The sequence below is a fragment of the Argopecten irradians genome, chromosome 1 (assembly GCF_041381155.1).
Source record: "Argopecten irradians isolate NY chromosome 1, Ai_NY, whole genome shotgun sequence".
In the NCBI taxonomy this organism is placed as follows: domain Eukaryota; kingdom Metazoa; phylum Mollusca; class Bivalvia; order Pectinida; family Pectinidae; genus Argopecten; species Argopecten irradians.
The window spans coordinates 20,670,251-20,692,031 of NC_091134.1; the positions used below are offsets into that span (position 1 = coordinate 20,670,251).

The window sequence follows — 21,781 nt, forward strand, 5'->3', positions numbered from 1 at the left end:
TACCTGTTGTAGAAGTACTGTAGAAGTACCTGTTAGAAATATACATTATTTATTAATCAGTATATGGAGGTCTACCAATCTCTGTAACCAGATACAGCTAGTATAGACATACTTCATCAGCTAGAAGACAGGAATCACCAATGTCTGTAACTACATACAGACATACTAACCAGTTCATCAAATGATATAGTCCTCTAAGTCTTATAATGATTGACTTTATCGTAGTGTATGGTCGGACAGATGATGCTAACCTGACTAGCTCAGGCAAGAGACTGGACAGCCAGAGTTTGAAAGTTAGATCCTCAGCATAGCCTGGGTATTTATTCATGAAAGTTTGGAGTCATTTTTCTCCTAAATTAACATTCTTCTATCTTTGAATTTCACAAGAAAACTAGTAAGAATTAATGGCCCTGTCTTCATATGACTGTATAAATTCATTAAAGTGGGATGGGATATGCTGTGGTGGCTATCTTGGATTTTGAACAAACCTGAAAAATAACAACATTTTTTCAGGATGACACTCAGCATCATAACAACCAAGCTACAACTCAATCCATTATCTAGACTTGAGAAAAATATGAAATGTTGACATATAGCAGATGGTGCAAACCATTGCAGAAGCATGATAACTATAGATCAACCTTAACTTAAGTTTCTTTTTTTTTTAAAGTTAAACCTGATTCTTATCTAATATCGAAGGAAATTCCATTTGAAGATTTTACTGATCATTATTTTAAGTTTAGCTATATCAAATCCTGTACACATCCCCTTTTTCAAATTGCCAATTTAAGAAAAAGATGTGTTATTAAGTATGTGAGAATTTATATTGCATTGGAAATAATATATAATGATGATAATATAGAACATGTATACTTTGCCAATTTAAGAAAACAAAAGTGTTCTTTGAAGTATATGAGAATTTATATTACATTGGTCAATAAGAAATATAAGAAATACCAGGTAAGGATGGTTACAAAGTTGATGACATCGACTCAAACATTCCTAAGTGAAAATAATTGGAGCTTTTATCTAAATTATCAGTGCTGGCTAGCGATGCATATACACATCTGAAGTACACATAAACATTATCTTGCCTATCTATAACATTATCACCTTCATCATTCATACAATAACACTATCCGGTATATCTGCAGCACTAGGTCACATCAGTATTATATATATATACAAAACTTAAACAAAAAGGTTCACATATCCTGTTTTATTTTTTACATTTATATCTATGCATTTTAAGAAGGGGTCAAAAAAGATAATTATTTTTGGTGTCCAACACTCTATAACTAGCCCTCAATATGTATGCATGTTACTATAGTTTGAAAACCAAGTGAGCAGTTGACACAAATAGATCATATAGGTCCATTAAATCAGTTTTCTTCAGGTATTCTGGATTCATTCCATCATGAAAAACCTAGCAATTAAACTGTGCATTTTCAGAACAAAGGAGTTAAAATCTATGTAACACAACTTAATAGATTTTTATGCCATTGAGAGCAATATAAATATTCATTTAATATAATCTATCGTGATTTCCAAATGAAATTCTGGCTACTTTCCTGGATCGATAAACACACTGCCGTCCCTCCGATACTTCTCATGGTACAAGTTTTCATTACAGAAGCTTGATTGCATAACAAATTGACACAAAAACCCACTCCTAACATCAATATTAAAGCTGATCATATCCTGTGGTTTATTATTTCACAGCATGATATTGATTTCCCACACTAATAGGGAAAGATATCAATATCATATTACACTGTTGCTTCATTTTTTATTCATCCATCCATAAACAAAGCTTTTAATCATTATAATGCTATATTATGTTTTTTTCAGGTACATACAACACAAATTTATCCTAAGAAAAGTATGAAGACAAAAATGTGTGCTGGTATTATCCAGTACAAAAGTAATCCTATAACCTTATGTGAAATACATACTTGTTAATGTAAGGGGCATAACTCAATACTTGTTGGAGATTCAGTTTTGTACTCATATCAGCTATCTGTCTATCAAATAAATATACATAATGCATAACCTTCCTTATTTGATACTTTTGTATGTTTTGAGATTTTTGTCCTTGAAAAATGATGAGCAAAACAGGTGTAAAAACAGTCTTCTTCATTACACTTTTCAATACTTGTGCAGTGTAGTACACATGTAGTTTACTTGTATCATGATTGTATTGCATATTAAAATTTTTTTTTTAACAGTATTTAAGGTGTTCTATTTCAGATAGCACTCCGATCCTTGGCAGTGTCATATCCTGTGTTTCAAGATTAATTCTCAATAATGTTATATTGCTGACCAATTTAATTGTAGGTTAATTGTTTACTCTGAAAGTGTGTATATATCCACAAAGCTTCTTGAATGACATGTGCCTCAATGATCAATGATATTATCATATCAGACAGCTGAGTGAACACACAATCAAAGAGGAGATAATCCAGACATACACGACGCATGTGTACATTCCAAGTCCTGAACTCATGGAATTTAGAAGGTATAAAAGGGAAATATTACCTGTTAAGTTCAGTATTTTGGACCTCTTTGTTTTAGCAATAGATGATAAAAATAAACTGAGGTTATTAAATCACTGATCAATGTTTTATCATCCTTATTATTAAATATTTACCAGCCATTTGATGCACTCAAGCTTTCCAAGTTGTGCAGCAGCGTGTAGTCCAGACATTCCATCGAAGGCCTTCATTTTGATGGATCCACCTTTCTGTACCAGAAATTTGAGGATATCAAGATGTCCCCCCTGACAGGCCACGTATACAGGTGTCACACCATTAATCATCTGTAGGTTCACTGTCCTGGAAAAAGAAACAATCTAAATACAGAAAGTATTCTGGAACAGTATAAATCCTAGTACCTTTGTTATAAAAATTTGTAGGTCATTCCATATATGGTACATTTGCCATATTTGGAGCGCCAGACTTTATAATAAGAAGCATCATGGTGGCCAAGCGAGTCATATCTTATGTCGGAAGATGTGAGCAATTCAAATGTGCTTACAAACATATTTTAGACATGGAGGTGGGTAAATAGATAATCATTTCATACTAAAACATTTGATATTGTTGAATTTAATTACAAATTTACATGTTACATGTGAATTCTAACATTTCCACTGCTGGATGAATTGCAACACTACCGACAATGGGACGGAATCATAGCTCTGACGACGACCATCTATCAGAAATCTTCCGTCCGTCGTTCAGAGCTACGTCATCTCAGCTAAATAATACCAGGCCAATACATATATATGTATATATTTTCTGATCTTACTACAGGGTTATTATGACACCTTATGATGTATTCTGACAGGTATAAATTTAACTAGTTATCTCCCCCTTTGGATTGGTCATCTGCCAAATGTACGCTACATCAAATTTACCAAATGAAAATCAATCTGTAGAAGATCACAAGCTTGCATCATCCAATAATTTATTCAAGAAAAAAAATCTATTATTAAATCAATTCATTTAAGAAAATTCTACTTAGTTTACTTTTTCAATGAAAATGTTCATTTTCGGTCAACCATGTGTATTCCATATCTATGTATAAACTGTCATGGCATTTAAAGTTTATTGCATATCAGCTGCTACTAGAGTGTCGAGTGACATTTGTTGGTGATGCATGCCACATAAATAAGGATTAATGTTCTAGTATGTTATTGTCATATATGTGTAAGCAAGCATGTACAAATATGTAAACTGATTAAGGCATTAGATAGATATATAGTTATGTTGTATCGACCTGTATAGGACAACTTGTAGAGACAAAAAGCAGCTACAGGGAGGTGAAATTGATTGACAATTTAATTTACAGATGTATACATATAACAAGGAAAGCTTGGTTATTTTTGATTGATAAAATGCACACAAAATGAAATCGGACTGTGCGTACATGTGTATAAACTGTGTTGGCAAACCTAATATATATACAATATATTTTGTACTGTATCGGTAAATTTTATTTTGTTGCAGCCATACAGGTGCCCTAATAAAAAGGTATTTATGAAGATTTTTTTGTTTTAATTATAAATACATTAAAGTGAATAGTCGGGCAAAGAAAACCAGTCTAAATGCGTTCATTGGCCTTCCAAAAGTTCTCACATATTAATACGACGGTCAAGTTCTGCTTAGTTTCCCAGTTCTGACCATTAAAGTAAAGAAAAGTTGAAAGCATTGAAAGCGAGGCTGCGTGGAAATGTAACCACGGACATAGTGAGCCGGGAGGATGTTTTAGAATTTCTATACTTTAAATTAATTTCTTCGTACGCAGACAGATTTTGACGAGAGATTTTATTTTTCCATTTCATAAGAAATTATACTGGATACATTCACACCATTTTTACCGACTTTAGCCATCCTTGCCCGACTGTTCACTTTAATATATACGCTAATACATATATCACCTTCACAATTTTAATTTACAAAGTCCGATATATTTATTTTATACCTTGGCGTTTCCTTTACAATTATTTCAACAACGTCTTGATTTCCTCCCGATACAGCAAAGTGAATAGGTAAAGCACCACTGGCAGATTTCAACATAATATCAGCATCTGTTTCGTCCATCAGCCATTCAATCAGTCTTCCGTGTCCATACCTGGCGGCCAGGTGAGTGACAGTTGCACCTGTACCGTCCTGATCGTTTACGGTACAGTTACCGTGTTTCAGCAGCCACTGTAACACGGATGTTTTACCTGTTGCAGCAGCATCGTGAGCTGTAGTTGATCCGACTCTTGTTCTTTTCTTTGCATTGAAGTTTCGTTTCTTAATTAAATATTCAACAACATCAAGACGTCCTCCCCGGACGGCATAATGTAAACAGTTCGCCCCGTTTTCATCGCATGTATTCTCGTCAAAACTTGAACTCACAGATTGTAAATAAGTTAAATCTCCTTGCTTCGCAGCTTCGAAAATTCTATCGTTCGTCATTTTGAACACTTAATGGGTTCTTCTCACTTTGTAACCTGGCACACCTCACCCATCTTGACTTCCCAACTAAAACTTCGTCTGCCAAACACACAGGTGAGAACGGTATATACAAAATTAAGAATTATTCGTAAACAAATCAAACGAAACGAACAACATATGTTACGCAGTGAGACCCGACGCTCAAAAAATGTAAGGTGTACCGATAAATATGTTTAGGGTAGAGTTTTTGGTAAAATAATGACAGAGAATAATTTTCCTGGGGAATTAATAAAAAAATGAAATACGTCTATAATTTTACCAATAATATAAGTACAGTAGTCTAATTTAGGTTAGTATGTTTTTGTTTGTTTGAATATTGCTAATGCAGCTGAACCAACCAAAATCAATTCTTACAGCATGTTCAGTTTCAAAGTTCATTAAAGAAATGTATTTTCCTTTAATTGATACCTCACAATGACTTACCATTTTTCTATTAATGAAATATCAAAATGACCTTACCATTTTTCTATTAATGAAATATCAAAATGACCTATGCTTACGTAACATGTCTTAACAACTACATGTACATGTACATGTACCTGTAGCCTGAACTATCGGGTTTTTCAGGCGGAAGAAATCCAGAGCATCCGGAGAAAACCGCCGACCTGCGGTCAGAACAGTAGCCCCTTTTTTTCTCTGCAAATATTGCATTCTTTTTTGGTTGTATCAACTGTCGTATATATAGTAGGAGCTTTGCGTAAATATCATCTAAATCAAGTAACTCTTACAAGTAATTAACCGAAGTATTCGAAAATTGAGCACAACTATGCGGTAATGGAAGACATGTGAATTAAACAACCACAGAAGATCAGAGAATCAAGTCTATATATGTGTGTCCCCGAAGAAAATTTTCAGTCATTATTATTACTAGTTAAGAGCAGAGGTGTTTGTCTCTGCATCAACCACTACACGGAATTTCGACTTGAAGGTGACCAAAGAGCGCATCAGAGGACTAACATTATTCGATGTTTCAAAACTTTTTAACAAGAGTGGTCCTCCGATACGCTTAAAAGTCGCTGGAACGGGAAGGTTCAGTGTTCACTTTAATGTGTCTCTATATTATTTTTACAGTTTAAATCGTGTGCTTTGTCGTGTTCAAATGTAAATACAGATTTCGTTTTTTAATTATATGTATTCAATGTGATAAAATAAATGATGGAAAATTCATCGGAAAAAATGTACAATTTATATAATATATGTTCATTTAGCAAGGATGTATAAGTGCCACAGTTTTATAAATCCTTGATTTAAGTATCTCAGTGTTTAAAGTGTATCTATTCGATGTCATGGTAAACAATTTTAATCATTTCAACCTGGTTGAGGAAGAGCAAAAAATAGATATAAAGAAGCATTCGTATGGGCACTGAATGAATTGCATAAGTAAGTTAAGTAACAGTTGATATCAGATAAATTATTGGACCCACAATACAATATTATATGTAGTTCCCATTTTCTGCTCAAAACTTTTTTGTTTGTTTGTTTGGTTAATTAACTTCCAATTAACAGCTATGGTCATGTAAAGACGGCCTTCCATGTAGTGTGTTGCGCGTATGTTGTGCGAGATGCGTGTTTTGGGAGACTGCGGTATATTCATGTTGTGTCTTGTATAGTGGTACCGTTGCCCTTTTATAGTGTTATATCACTGAAGTAGCCGCTGAAGACATCAAGCAACACACCCCACCCGGTCACATTATACAGACAACGGGCGAACCAGTCGTCCCATTCCCTGTATGCCGAGCGCAAAGCAGGAGCAGAAACTACCACTAAATATAGACTTTGGTGTGTCTTGGCCAGGGGAAAGAACCCGGAGCCTTCCTCACAGGGGCGAACACTCAACTCAGGGCCAAAAGTGATGCGGTGCCAAGGGATGCATAGGGAAAGATAAAGTCAGTTAGGAATAAGAGAATAGACAAGATCCAAAATTTAGTCGCCTTTTACGATCATGCAAAAGAGCAGCAGGTACAATTCTAACGTCTTACTTGCAGGACTGGTGCTCAATACTATTGTTTTGTGTAGTATTCAACGTTTTATTATTATTAATCCATGTTTTAACTTCAGAATAACTCGAGATGCCTTCTTAAAATGAGAACCCTACGTGTATAGCTACATATGTACATTTAAATATCTTTTGTGTCATTTCACAGTTTCATCTTTTTAATTCTTAGTCCGAATTTTCTTATGATTTTAGTAAAATATTGCCAGTATTAACAGAAATAATCTCTGGTATGAATCAAAATCAGAACTCTTCGGATTATTAATTTTGTGCATTTTTCAATCAGTCATGAACATATTAATCAGTAAAATAGTGCATACATAATTGCCAACTTTTTGAAATTCCCATGATAGTAATTTCACGTATTTAACTTTTAACCTCAAGAAGGTCTACTTAGAATCATCCTGTGAAGGAGTTAAAAGTTATTTTTTCATATTTTGACCTGTTCTTTCTGAAAAAATGGGGGTTCAAAATCGGGAGTCTCCCTCCAAAATAGGGAGGATTAGCAAGTATGATATTACATCTATTACACTGTATAACTTAGGTTCATATTTTAACACCATCAAAAATAAGGGGCGTAGAGAGACAAGCAAATAGAAATAGAAACAAAAGCACCATATGACATGTTTCCACCTAAATTAATGTTTTGAATCAGTTTGTTCCGCTCCATGTGTGTGTGTAATAAGTTTGGAATATACCTCGACCTAGTCTAGGTATCGTCAACGCTTGAATTTGATACCTTTACCTTTAATGTGAAATGTTGTTTGAAATTGGGTTCTTAATCATATTTTCTCCTTAAAACATCAGATATGCAATTTGAAATGTGTGGGGCACTCTAAATGTTATTGTCATGAGCAGATTGTAGCTGTATGCATGCGTGGAATATGTAAGTATATGAAGCGTTTCATTGACGCCGATGATGGGAAAACAAATCTGGTGTTGCAATGATTGTCCACGGCAAGGCCTGAAATGCTCATTCGATAAGACTTCGTATTTGTATACTAGACCTATCTGGATCTTTAGGGTCTAGACTAAGTAAAGGTTAAGTATGGCTGATAAAACACCAAAGAACAATACCCCAAATAGTGATGGGTCACATTCTGTCGTGTTTAAAATGGATGAGCACTTTCAACAGTTGAACCTGGAAAACGGAAATGAAGATTCGGATGACACAGGCTCTGAATCATTGAAACGCCGACAACCCCGTGCTCTTCAAAGGAACAGGTAATTATAAATTGTAAATCACAGTAGTAGGCAATCTATATGACAGTTTCAAGAAACAAAACTTATTTTGACTGAAAAAAAGGAGAAAATATTAAAATTGTTGGGTAAAATTGTTTTGCAAATTGTAATGTGAGTTTTTACCATTGAACCTTTAGAGATAGAGAGACTTTTTGACCTCTTTTTGCTCTAAAGTCATTTTATTTTCTGGGGGGGATTTTATTAACATGCTTAGAAATGTTCCTTATATAATGTATTGTTGCATGCCGTGTTGATATTTTTATTTTTAGTAGACTATACAAATGCATGTCTTTTCAAAGTTTTAGTATATATATGTACATACTATCCTTATATATATTTACATACTATACTACATGCTGATCTCATGAAGAACAGCGGTAGCTGTGAAAGCGTTAGAGATGGCAGATTTGTTTTAGTTTAGTTTTTTAGTATTTTAATTCCATGACAAGGATATTCAACATTTATTTATTATACAATGTATTATATATACACATATATATATATATATAAGTAAAAAAGAACCGTGTCCATGTGATGGTTTCCATATACATAAAAAGAAAACACAACTATAAAACAGTTTTTTCCTCCCTAGCGCTTTCTCGGCTCATGCCGGTCTTCAGGGGTTTGAATTCTTTTATTTGTAAAACATGACGTCATAGAATTCAAACCCCTGAAGACCGGCATGAGCCGAGAAAGCGCTAGGGAGGAAAAAACTGTTTTATAGTTGTGTTTTCTTTTTATGTTTATATATATATATATGTGTGTGTGTGTATTTTTCAAGAGCGCTTGGCAAACTTATACAGAGAAAGTGCACATATAGAACAAGTAACTGTTACATATGTGGTGGAAAGCTAATTATAATTAATGGAGACTTTAATTAATTAGATTGTAAAACATAATTATATATCTTTATAATTTTTGAAAACGGTCAAGATTGAATGCTGCTGGTAGTTAAAAACCCAAAGAGTTTAAAATAGCTTATCTACCAAAAACTTCACCTAGCTGGTGCAGTCCTATATATACTGACTGATTAGTCAGACAAATATTTAATCTGGTTGTCCAATAAAATTACTGAACACATATATAAAACTGTTTGACCATTAATGGTCTTCATGATTAATGATGACTGATTGAAATATGATCTATATGCCAAGAAAATTAAAAAAGTGTTTTTCATCTTATACTTTTTACAATTTTTTTATAATATAATTTTCATGTTTCCAAAAGTATTCATCAACCTTACCGGACATAAGTATTAATTATATCACATCCACCAACCCCCTCCTCCTTTTGTAATAATGCATGTATTTTTAATTTGTAATGATTATAGATTCATTTTACTTAATGTTTATCTATTTCCAGAAATCTGTATTAAATATATATTAATTTGATATGAAGGATTTATACATAAGATTTAAGCCCACTGGCACCAATTCAATTCTCATCCAAACGGAAGTGATTATAACTTGTGAATAGGAGTCATAGTGATTTTGCTTTTGAAAGAATTAAAAAAAACTTGCCTAATTATCACTAGTCCAGAATTCATAATTTGTTGGAAAAAAAATAATAACTGGGATAAAATTCAGTGAATTAGTATTTTTAGCTATAAATATTCTCTGAAGGATCAACTGCGAGTCCTCAAAATGCTGAGTAAAGTCAAATATATGTAATATGAAATGTGATTTGCCATGTCCATGTCATACCTATTAAAGTGTATTGATCAAACACAGGAAACACAAATCTGAGCTGTAGTTAGTTAATGTACGTTTTCTAAATGATCAAAGACCCATGTACAATGTCAGGTGATGTTATATCAGATCTGAGGAAGGCACCATATGTTTTACTCTGTCACTTATAGTGAATGTATGTAGTTGTGTTTATAACAGTCTGGTAGAATTATGGATGAAGAAACAGTGTTGTAAGTACATGCACTTATCATTAATATTTTGCACTTAAATAAAGATGATTTTATACAATCTCTCAATATTAAAGATTAAAAATAAAAGATAAATGTCATTTGTAATGCAAGCAGCATTTGACTGCATGGACAGCGTATGCAAACTTTGATACTTTTATAAAGATAAATGTATTAAACAGGTAAAATGAATTTAAGTAAAATCTCACTATTTAATACTATATTTTGTTAAAAAGGAATTCTGAATTTGTCGGTTTCATCCTTGATTTGAATTTATTGATAACTTTATTTGCACTCATTTTATAGAGGGTCTGACAACATCTCATATGCATACAAGTATATCTCCATATGGCTAGATAAATTTTATGAAAACGATATTTCGTCACTGTACGAAAATATAAATGCAACTATATTTTTTGTCTATGGCCCAAATGATTACAAATAATAATTAAGGATTCTACAAACTATTTTGTTCCTTAAAATTTATTGGGGAAAAAATAATTCATAAGTTGGCTAATCCATAAAGGTCACCACAATATGACCCCTGATGTGGTGTTGTCGGATCCTATATGAAAAAAAGTTAGTTTAATTTAATCAGATTGATGGTCAACTATCAAATAGATAATCATTAATTTTCTAAACAAATGATTTCATATCATAATGTAGGGAACTCACATAAATTCTGTTTGCTAAAGAGAATTGTAAAAACTCAGAGGGAAGGAAATTGACAAAATGATAGAAAATATTGATAAAAATAAAGTTAACATTAAATGCAGAGTTTTGCATTTCATACATAAAAAGTTGGCTTTGATCAGGTTATATTCCTATCGACAAACTTTTTAGATTTGCCTAAATTTGTTGATTGATAGAAATTATTTCAGTTAAGTGTTTTTCAAGCTTTTGTTAAGACTGGCACTGAACCAAATCTTAGATCAATAACACAATGACGACAATCAGTCTAATAGTACCAATATATATCTACTGCACTTTTGATACAAAAATCTAATTAGGTACATATTCACTTAACCCTTGTTTCTTGTGGAAGTCTCTATCAACATTTACAGTCTAGGGAGATATTTTCCATTATATTGAACTTTGATTAAGGCGTTAGGATTACTGGTACAAATAAATGATTCACTTTACATTTGTATGAAGGAATGAGTGTGCAGGCTAGTGGGAATTTCCCTTCTGTCAAGGACACCTTGGCCAGATTTTTACAAAGCAGTTTTTCTGATACATTATATGGTGCAGGGCTTTTATCGACCCCATTCCCCATGGCAAAACCTCTTAAATTTTTCTCAATTCAACCCTAAAATTTCCCAAAATCAAAGTTTCTTGAAAACTATCCGAAAATATTGCATGAACTTAGTTGTTTAAGGCTTTAAATATTTGTGAATTAGCTTCAAAAAAGTATATAAACTACACTGGAAATAAAAAATCTTAATTGTTATGCTTTATTTCATATTTCATAATTTTCCCAAATCTCTGTTTTGGCGCTCCATTTTCCCAAATTCAAAGCCACAGGCCCCATTCCCAAATCAGTGAGAAAAAGCCCCATGTGATGTCATGCTCTACCACTGGGATGCAAGTTCGAAACCTACATAGAACAGTTGCCATGTACTGATGGCGTGCCTGTGATATTCTTAATTCGTTTCTGCTATATACAGATATTAAAAGGACTCTACCGGAAAAATAATCTATGATTGATTAATAAGGCAATGAGATATGCTCTACATAATTGCATTTATGCATAAAAACCTTGAAAAAATGATGCTAACTAAATATAACTAAATAATTTTCTTATAAGACTCAGAACTCAATCACACAATTTAACTTGGCATTGTGAATGATATTATTCTCTCATACCTGATGAATTAGAATTTCCAATCCAATTCTTTAAGCATGGAATTATATAGAAGATAATTTCCAAAATGGCAGAATGTCTTTATGAATGATTGAGGAAAATTGGAATCAGAATTGAATTTCATGTATGAAAAAGATACTCTTTCGTATGTATACATATGAAGGGTAGCCATATTTTACGTAACATAGAACATACATTTTGTGACCTTGAGTAAAATATATGAAAGTATGCTATAAATACCTTTATACAGGGCAAAGACTTGGTACCACTTAAGTAACATTCTACTTAACATAGAGCGTACATTTTGAGACCTTGACTTAAATATAAGAAAGTGTGCTATATAAATACCTTATCAATTCACATAATATAGCTGTGCACAACTAATTTATTGTTTATTTTCTCCCCATTTATAAAGCCAGCGTGATGAACATGGCAGGAGGTAAAGTTGACCCTTGCGACCTCTCTGTGTTGTGATGTTTTATATAATTAGTGTAGCATATTAAATGTGTTACATGTCTTGTCTTGCCTAATTAGCACTAGGCCTCTCTCACCATCCTTTTGTAGGTAAACCCTCTAGATATAGGCTGGATATTAAATATCAGATATAATATTGCTGCCTGACTATAGAAGTTTTAATAATTCGTGCGATCAGGAGTTTAGGGGTCCCAGTATATAGTATCTAACCAGATTGCAGTTGGCCCAGCAGCTGTCTTGTCATGATCATTACACTTTTAAATTTTCAGAATCTGTTTACTCACCATTTCATGAAATGTAATAAATGAACTTATCTTTGGGAATATCAAGTCCCGTATTCTGAGATAAGTTTACTTGTAACATTAAGGCCTGGATTGTGATTGCTATATCCTATGACAGATTTTGTTTTGTACCTTTTGATATATCTCCAAACTTTGATAACTCAGTCTCTCATCCCCCCTGCCCTCCACATTGATACGGGCGTTTGAGTTAATAAAAATTGTCATCTTCAGTGATAAGCCGAATCTCAGTTGCAATAAGCTCATTTTCACTTGAAATAAGCACACTCTCACTTAAATGTGACTTGTTATAAGCCCACCCTTACCTGAAATAAGCCGACTCGCACTTGTAATAAGCCCTCTCTTACTTGTTATAAGCCGACTCACACTTGTAATAAACCTATTGTCACTTGTAATAGCCCTCTCTTAATTGTAATAAGCCTTACTTGTAATAAGTCCATCGTCACATGTAGTAAGCCCACTGTCACTTGTAATAAACTTATTCTCATTTGTAATAAACCCATCCTTCCTTTTAATAAGCCCATCCTCACTTCTAATAAGCATACTCACTACAATGTGGCTTGTAATAAGCCCTCTCTTACTTGTATTAAGACCTACTTTACTTGCAATAAGTTTACTCTCACTAAAAAATGACTTGTAGTAAGCCCACTAGCACTTGTAATAAACCAATCCTCACTTGCAATAAGTTCACTCTCACTAAAATGTGATTTGTAATAAGCCTATTCTCACTTGTAATATTAAGCCCATTGTCACGTAATTAGCCCACCCTTACTTGTAATAGGTTCATTCTCACTTGTATTAAGCCCATTCTCACTTTTAATAAACCTGCTATTTAATTTCAACAAATTTTATTGCAAATAATATGCAAATGGATTTGGCAACAGGCAAAGCCTATATTAGCCATCTCCAAACCTGCTATCACTTGTAGTAAGCCCACTCTCACTTATAAATAAATAATAAACCCACTCTTGCCTGTAATAAGCCCAGGCCACCCTCACTTGTAATACCTAAGCTCACTCACCTGTACATGTGCTTTCCCTTTCCTTGTGCTTAATCAATGTGTGAGATAGTGATGTACATATGCTTGCAGTAATATAGAATTTATTATATGCAGGTGCATTGTAGTTATGTTATTTTGTCTTATATAGTTTAGTTCTTTTATACATAAACATTTAATTTTTTCATGTAGAGAAATTGGCAGTAATTTTCAATGTGTCCTACATTTTATATACGATTTATTAATACCTTATTGTATATTTTATATTGATCTTGACCATGTGTGAGGCAAGATGTTTCGCTCAACATTCATATGTATCATAGGAGCCGCGGTGGCCGAGTGGTTAAGATGTCCCGACATATTACCACAAGGTCTCCACCTCTGAGTTTGTGGGGCAGTTGCCAGGTGCTGACAGCTGGTCGTTGGGTTTTTCTCTGGATACTTTGGTTTTCCTCCACCAACAAACCTGGCTCGTCCTTAAATGACCCTTGCTTGTGAATAGGACGTGAAACTAATAAAACCTAAATCCCCGCATATGTATCAGGCATAAATGAAGTCAATTATATATTAAGGTAATCTGACCCGAAGGGTCAGGATGACCTGTAGTCGTCATGTTTCATCCGCCGTCGTCTGTCGTCCGCTGTCAGCCGTGCGCCATGCGTTAACTTTTCACATTTTGAACTTCTTCTCAAGTTCTACCAGTGTGATTTGGCTGAAACTTGCCTGAAATGATCCTGAAATGATCCTGACATGGTTCCGACAAAGTGTTCTTATATTTCGGGTCGATCCGAACTCCAAGATGTCCGCCACAGCCGCCATCTTGAAAACACATTTTGAACTTCTTCTCAAGTTCTAACGGTGAGATTTGGCTGAAACTTGCCTGAAATGATCCTGACAAAGTGCTCTTATTTTTCGGGTCGATCCAAAATCCAAGATGGCCGCCACAGCCGCCATCTTGAAAACACATTTTGGACCTCTTCTCAAGTTCTACCGGTGCGATTTGGATGAAACTTGCATGAAATGATCCTGACATGGTCCCGACAAAATGTTCTTATTTTTTTCGGGTCGATCTGAAATCCAAGATGGCCACCACAGCCGCCATCTTGAAAACACATTTTGAACTTCTTCTCAAGTTCTACCTGTGCGATTTGGCTGAAACTTGCATGAAATAATCCTGACAAGGTCCGGACAAAGTGTTCTTATTTTTCGGGTTGATCCGAAATCCAAGATGGCCACCACAGCTGCCATCTTGAAAACACATTTTGAACTTCTTCTCAAGTTCTACCGGTGCGATTTCGCTGAAACTTGCATGAGATGATCCTGACATGGTCCCGACAAAGTGTTGTTACATCTCTGGTTGATCCCAAATCGAAGATGGCTATCATGACACTATATCTAATTAATTTCCTATGTGATTATTGCCAAGGTAGTCAGATGACCTTTAAGGCCCTTGGGCCTCTTGTTGTATTTCAACTCCTTTTCACTGATAAATGTACTGAAATTTGTCCTAGAGGCACTTTTTGGATTATAGAATTTTCAGCAATTCATTTTAGCTCTAGATCTGCTTAGTTTAATCTCGGTGAATTGGCCATGTATTTAGTGCTGCATAATTCCTTTTCCAATAATTAAAATTAGGTCTAAGATATTATGCATGCTGATCAATTGTCAATTATTGCATTTGTTTTATTGTCATTTTGAATGTTTTATAAGTTTCAAAAAATAGATTCTCTTGACTCCTTAATCGTTGCTTTAGAAGTACTGAAATTGTTTTTAGTGAACCATTGCCGTCTTACACTAGCCTTTATGTGTGTTCATGATATCAGGCATTCAGTTGCTCCAGTATTTACCATACTTAGATACTTTTGGAAGAAGAGATATTACAATTAGAAACTAATTGTATGACTTATCAGCACTTTGACTCATGTTAATCTTTGACGTATTGACATCTAATTTTATTAATTGACTCCAGACTCATCATTTTCTGCCTTTAATATTGGCCTATAATTATCTGATTGATATCACTATTTCAATACTTTCACTTGAGATGAAAACTGGGACTTCGGGGCCCAGTTTCTTCAACATTTATTAACTTTTAGGAATTCCTTAACTTAAGATTCTCCATAGGAAAGCATTACAGAAAATAAGTGAAAATCTCAAGGTCACAGTTAAGGAATTCCTTAATTAAAGTAATGGATATTGATGAAACTGGTCCTTTAAGTCCCAGGTTCCATCTTATAGTGATGAAGATATTGAAATAATGCTGTTTAATTTGTTGTGTTATTTCACTATTTTCACGGGGGATGATGAACCTGTAACATTTTTTACTTATTGTAGTCACAGACCTTGTGTAGATAAATAGAATCAATCACCCCCTTTGAGGTGAGGCAGGAGAATATCAACCCGAGGGGTAAGATTCTTAGTTCTCCAACGCGAGACTGTGACAGCTTGAGAATCTATATACTGAGGCTTGAAAATCTCTGGTTTCACCCAAAAAAGGCCTAGGGTGAATGATTTTTTTTCTCTTATTCTGTGTGTCGTTTTGTGTATGTAACAATGATATGTCAGCAAATGCAAGCAATGGTAATGCCATACAGTTGTTGTGAACATCCAAAGATCTTGGGTAGCTTGTCTTTACCTTAGGGTGAGATAGAAAAACCTCACACTGGTAAAAGTGCGGATATCCCTGTCTGGGGTAAGAGAGTTTGAAGTCCCAGACTTTGTGCAGTTTTACTAGGGGATTAATTAATGTTAGTAATTCAAATCACAACAACACTTAAAGTGATGTCTTAGAAGCAGGATTATCACTTCCTGTCACTTCCTGTTTATATACAGGGAAGGCAGTTGTTCCTTCCTTATTGGGCTCAAGTCAAAGCTTGTATGTATATCTATATACCTTGTTTTGTCGGAGATACCTTGTAAATTTCTGACATAAGAGGTCAATTTTAGCCCATCCTTACTGAAGGAGTTGCACTTATTTATTTTCATGTTTATTAGATATTAGTGACTGCATGGTTTCCTATCAACAAAGCCTGTCAATGGGCTTTCCCATTAATCTCTCATAGATTAGTTATTATATAGTTACTGCATGATTTTTACCATCTACATGACTCAGTCTATTATTTTTTGTCTTGTCTTTAAGTAGAGAGTATTCTTATAATTAGTGGTAAGTTAGAGATCTATACAAGAGTACAGTAGTAGAAGATATAATTAGACCAGAACATCTGAACAATAAATCAGTTTGAAAAAGGATGACATTTCAATAAATCCTAAAATTGTAACCGAGGTACATTGAATATTTTAGTTGTTTCTCTTGATCTAAGAGACAATGTCAGTGGGAATAGATATACATGTATATAGATATACACTTGCAAAAATTTCAAAAGACCTTTTAATATTAAAGTTGTAGTAATTGACATTGAGTCGTCAAAAAAAAGTGACTAAATATTGTATCCTTTGTAGTACAGGTGACTTAGTAAGAAGTCAAATATCAAAAAGAGATTAATTACAGATATATAAGCTATTTCTTTGAAAGTTAGAGATTTATTTGCCATTATTTTGCTGGTGAAACTTACATTGTGTTCCTTGAAAAAATATGATATTGATGGGCGTATACTTATGACAATAAGCTACAAGCAATACCTGCTGGAAAGGGCTGATTAATTTAATTAATTTGTAATTTGCAAAAAAATGTTGTTTACATTATTTTACATTACAGACGGACCAAGTCTCTGTATGGTGTAAGTCCTAACTGCAAGTTTGGCCCCAAGGGATGTATCTTAGAAAGCAGAGAGGGCTGTGTGCTGTAAGTATTTTCTAAACCTTTAAAATATATTGTTGTATTCAACTTTTTACTGTGCACCTATACTGGTAAAAATGCTTTTAATTCTGGTGTGTTGTTCACACATACCATATTCGACCCAATAAACGCCCATGTCCCTATAAGCGCCCTTCCCCCTTTTTGAGGCCTCAATTTTAATTGCCCAGGCATAAATAAATACCAAAATTACACAAAACTGTATAGATTTGCAATAATTTTGACTTATTAGCACCTTTACATTTTTATCAATTTTTGAAGCGCCGTGGGCACTTATTTGGTCGAATACGGTATGTCACTATGATAGTTTCACGTGTATCAGAACTTTCTGCAGCAGCATACAATATTAGATGTCAGTAAATACAGATACATTATATATATATCTTTTTTCTGAAGTCATTATTTTGTAAGAAAATAATTTTCATGTCAGAGCTGTTTTAAAGCAGCCATTGAAGCAGTTAAAAATAGATGGTGCAATTATTAAGTTGAATGCAGTAATTTGGGATAAATAACTTCATTACATTTTCTGTGGTTTTGGATGTAAACATTAATTTGAAAATGATTGATATTGATTTTGATTCTACCTGGTAAAAGCGAGTATCAAATGTACAGCCACAGGTATGGATTAAAAAAAATCAATTTCAGCAATTAATACAGCAGTTTGAGGAAAGACATCAGGAGGCGAAAGCAAATTAAAAATTTATGTTCTTTAAAGAGGGTATGTCAAAGGGTTATCTACCCTTGTTGGTAGCTACTGATTGTTAAGTGGTGTGTATATGTGCATAATTTTCTGTCACATGCAATACCCTCAAGGGCAGATAACTCTAACATGCAAAGATGAAATATTACATCTAAGCTAATATGCTAAAAGTTAGTTGCCTGAAAATCATGATCATAGAAAAATATATTTATTCCAATACTATCATTGTGAATTGTTGGTTTAAATAAACAAAATGCAACTTGAAGCCACACTTACAGACTTTGAAGTACAGTCAAATTTGTCTATAAAGGACACAAAAGGTACGAAATGTCCCTTATAGACAGATGAAATTGCAGAAAATGAAGTCGATGAGTCTGTCCTTTATAGACAGGTGTCCTTTACATAGAAGTGTCCTTTATGGCAGGTTTGACTGTATGAACATTACTTTTCAGGTAAAGATCTAAGGATCCTAGAGTCGATCTAGAATCTAATACATTCCTAGAGTCAAGGTACCAGCTATATATATATAGCTAGGTGTCTGTTGAATACACTGATAATGTTTAAGGTTCCTTCTGATCATGTTACAATCAATAGAACATGGCCTGGAACCTAAAATTGATCTTTTAGTCGACCTTGAACATAATATTTCCGATAATTCATTCAACTTTGACCGTGACTGTCTTTTTCTGTATCTCAAGTGTAATGTAAACTAGCTCTTGGGAAATGTGAGACAATGTGATTCATTAGTACAACAAACTACAGCTTGATGAAGTGATTATCACTTCTAAATCAATACGGTCAACAAACATTGGAGTGATCAGGAAGAGATTGTTTGTTCTGAAGCGAGAACTTTGCATAGAATTGCTTTTACATAAAATGATATAATGGTGCTGACATGATGTAAGTTTATAGCCATTATACCACTCTAATTTTAATAAGTGAAGTATCATAAGCCATGCATCTACAGATTTGTGTCCTGTAGTTAACTTTATATACTTGTCAGATGTATCTTTCTTAATCAGTAATGGAGTGACATGCGGGAGATTATTTATTTGGAAGGGTTTGGTTGTTTTTATGGAAGGACTTGCAAATAAAAAATGTGGATGTATTTATAAGGTTTAGAAGAAACAAGGAGATGATTTGAGATTATATTATCTGTGTGGAGAAATATTGTTTTATCACTATATATAGTAGACAGCTACTGTCTTCAAAATTGTAATATATAATCCACCATGTAATATCCTCAATTCATTTTGAAGTTCATGGGCTGATGAAAGCGTGGGGAGGTGTCCTGGTACAAGTATGGTTAGTATTGTTAATAACAAAGACTAAAAGCCTGAGTTGGACAGATAGAGTGGGCCATGATTTCAGACCAGGATCTGTTACATAATCTAGCCACAGTAGAGGAAAAAATGATGTTGATTTAGGAATTGTGTATGATAAGAAGGTTTTAGTTATTGAAACTGATGACTCATTCTTTTCATTCTTTTGAGGGTTTGATGTCATGAACCATTGGAATCTAGAGTTAATCAATTCAAATACACTACAAGGGCAGTATATAGGCTGGTGCACGTGGTTATCAGTGATTTTACAGTTACAAAAGGTCATTTAGGCCTGTATATCTCACCTGAAGATAATCGCAGAAAATTCTCTGTTATGATTGACCAGAAGTAATTTAAATGTTTGATTTTTTTTTACCACTTTTCCCCAACAGTAAACTTGAGTTAGATAAATAAATTATTCACAAAATTGGTTACCAGTCCTAGGTAATTTAGGAGTGTGTTAAGATATTAAGTAACAGTAATTGCCTTTTTACACTTTTATCAAGCTATACACTAGTCTGTAAATCTCTTAGTCTATAACGCAATCCAATTATCTGGATTCTAGGGGTTTAGGTTCTAGAAATGTGTTAAAAAAAAATTATGACGGTAATTCTTTGGCAATGTACAGTCCGAATGGATGAGAATCCAGCAAAGAGAGAGTAACTACGGTTATGTCATCCGTCTTTCATTTTTCTATCATTTAGAGGTGACAGAGGTGTACTTAGTATTGTAATCTATTAAAAGGACAATTCATGATCAGTCTAAGAGTACATTAAAATTTGCACATATTTCGGAAACAAACCCGTTCTAATAGAAATTATATTAGTCGGTTTTACTGTAATATGCCAGAAAAGCCCATGGTGGTGATATGTGTGTGAAATGTTCAAACTCGCTCGCTGTCCGCCATTACACATTGCGGTCGGATGTCTTGTATGCCGAACCCTGCCCATGCTAGTAAAGTAAAAAAGTGTTTGTCTGTAACTACTCAGATCGCTCTTACATAAGTGTTGTTAACTTATTAGATGAGTGTTCTTGTCTAAAAATAATTCCATCAAGTCTTCAGTGATTATGTATTGCATTTGTTAACGTGCGTGACTTTTGCTCAAAGTATTGGTACTGCGTACATGTTGTACCTCCTTAATCGTATTGATCAACGATTTGAAATTTCAACGGTATCAATTAAAATATTAAACATTGTTGTGAAATTTGTCGATATTTCTTGTTATATGTTTCATAATTAAGATATATGGAATATAGAACAATACATTTATGTCATATTTTGTTTCATGGTTATGTAACAGAATAAGCCTCACTGAATTGTCCCTTTAATAGGATTAGAAAGGTTGTAACGTTCTAATGGGCAGAAATCATATTAACACGGCTAATACAAGCAAAGATCTCACATTACCATACTTGGTGTAATAAACAGAATAACATTGACGTGTTATAATATGTGTTACTCATTGAAAACATCAATTTGTAAACAAAGCATACTGTACTCAAGGTCTTTATGATATGTTATTGTATGATTCGCAATCTAGATGTGAAGATCGTATTTTAACATAATAAAGTTTTGCATTTCTGTTATCTCGCCATCAATCCATTGGACTTGAGATCACCAGAATTGCTGTGTACATATTCATGTTAGCTGTTCTATTGGCAGTAAATGCTTGCTGCTCCAGAGAAGTGGACAAATTTGAGAATATTGATAATGTTATGTACACTTATCTATCTGTAACTGTGCAATGAAGGTGTACATTATTTCATATATCGTAATTGATCTTATGTTATCTCAAGAATGTTTCACAAATAATGAAAAAGTGTTGGCTGGGAAATATGCTTGATTGTGTACAAAAAAGGTGAGTAAATAAGGATGATTAGAGACTGCGAAAAAAGGTAAAGAGAACTTTTAGGGACATGGAGCCTTAGTGGGTCATAAATACCGAGAGGGAGTTTGGTTTCTCGTCTCATCATCAACTTATAGAAGGTCTGTCTTGAACTGGCAATGAATATGATTTATTTATAAAAGCTTTGTTTAAGTTTGATTTCTTATCCCTTCAGACATGTTTGGAGCTGACTATGAATATCAACCGTATACAAACATCTAGTATTATTGAGTTATTATCTAGTCTGTTTTCTTTATGACTTGTGACAA

The 21,781-nt window shown here is 33.8% G+C and overlaps 2 protein-coding genes across 4 annotated transcripts in view; one reads left to right on the top strand and one right to left on the bottom strand.

Annotated features, from left to right (window-relative positions):
- Positions 1 to 5,074, bottom strand: part of LOC138320280 (espin-like) — a 41,319-nt gene extending 36,245 nt beyond the window's left edge. Inside the window, exons 1-2 of one of the 2 annotated variants that reach the window (XM_069263243.1) lie at positions 4,486 to 5,074; positions 2,651 to 2,834 (exon numbers count right to left, since the gene is read on the bottom strand). In XM_069263243.1, the coding sequence (XP_069119344.1) occupies positions 2,651 to 2,834; positions 4,486 to 4,967 (666 nt within the window). In that variant the 5' untranslated portion in view covers positions 4,968 to 5,074. The remainder of the gene's footprint in view (positions 1 to 2,650; positions 2,835 to 4,485) is intronic. The other variant, XM_069263244.1, reaches the window with a different exon arrangement.
- Positions 5,075 to 7,793: 2,719 nt separating this feature from the next.
- The window catches only part of LOC138320358 (NAD kinase-like), a 55,090-nt gene continuing 41,102 nt past the window's right edge, over positions 7,794 to 21,781 (top strand). The window contains exons 1-3 of one of the 2 annotated variants that reach the window (XM_069263325.1): positions 7,794 to 8,223; positions 12,436 to 12,459; positions 17,506 to 17,592. In XM_069263325.1, the coding sequence (XP_069119426.1) occupies positions 8,048 to 8,223; positions 12,436 to 12,459; positions 17,506 to 17,592 (287 nt within the window). In that variant the 5' untranslated portion in view covers positions 7,794 to 8,047. The remainder of the gene's footprint in view (positions 8,224 to 12,435; positions 12,460 to 17,505; positions 17,593 to 21,781) is intronic. The other variant, XM_069263334.1, reaches the window with a different exon arrangement.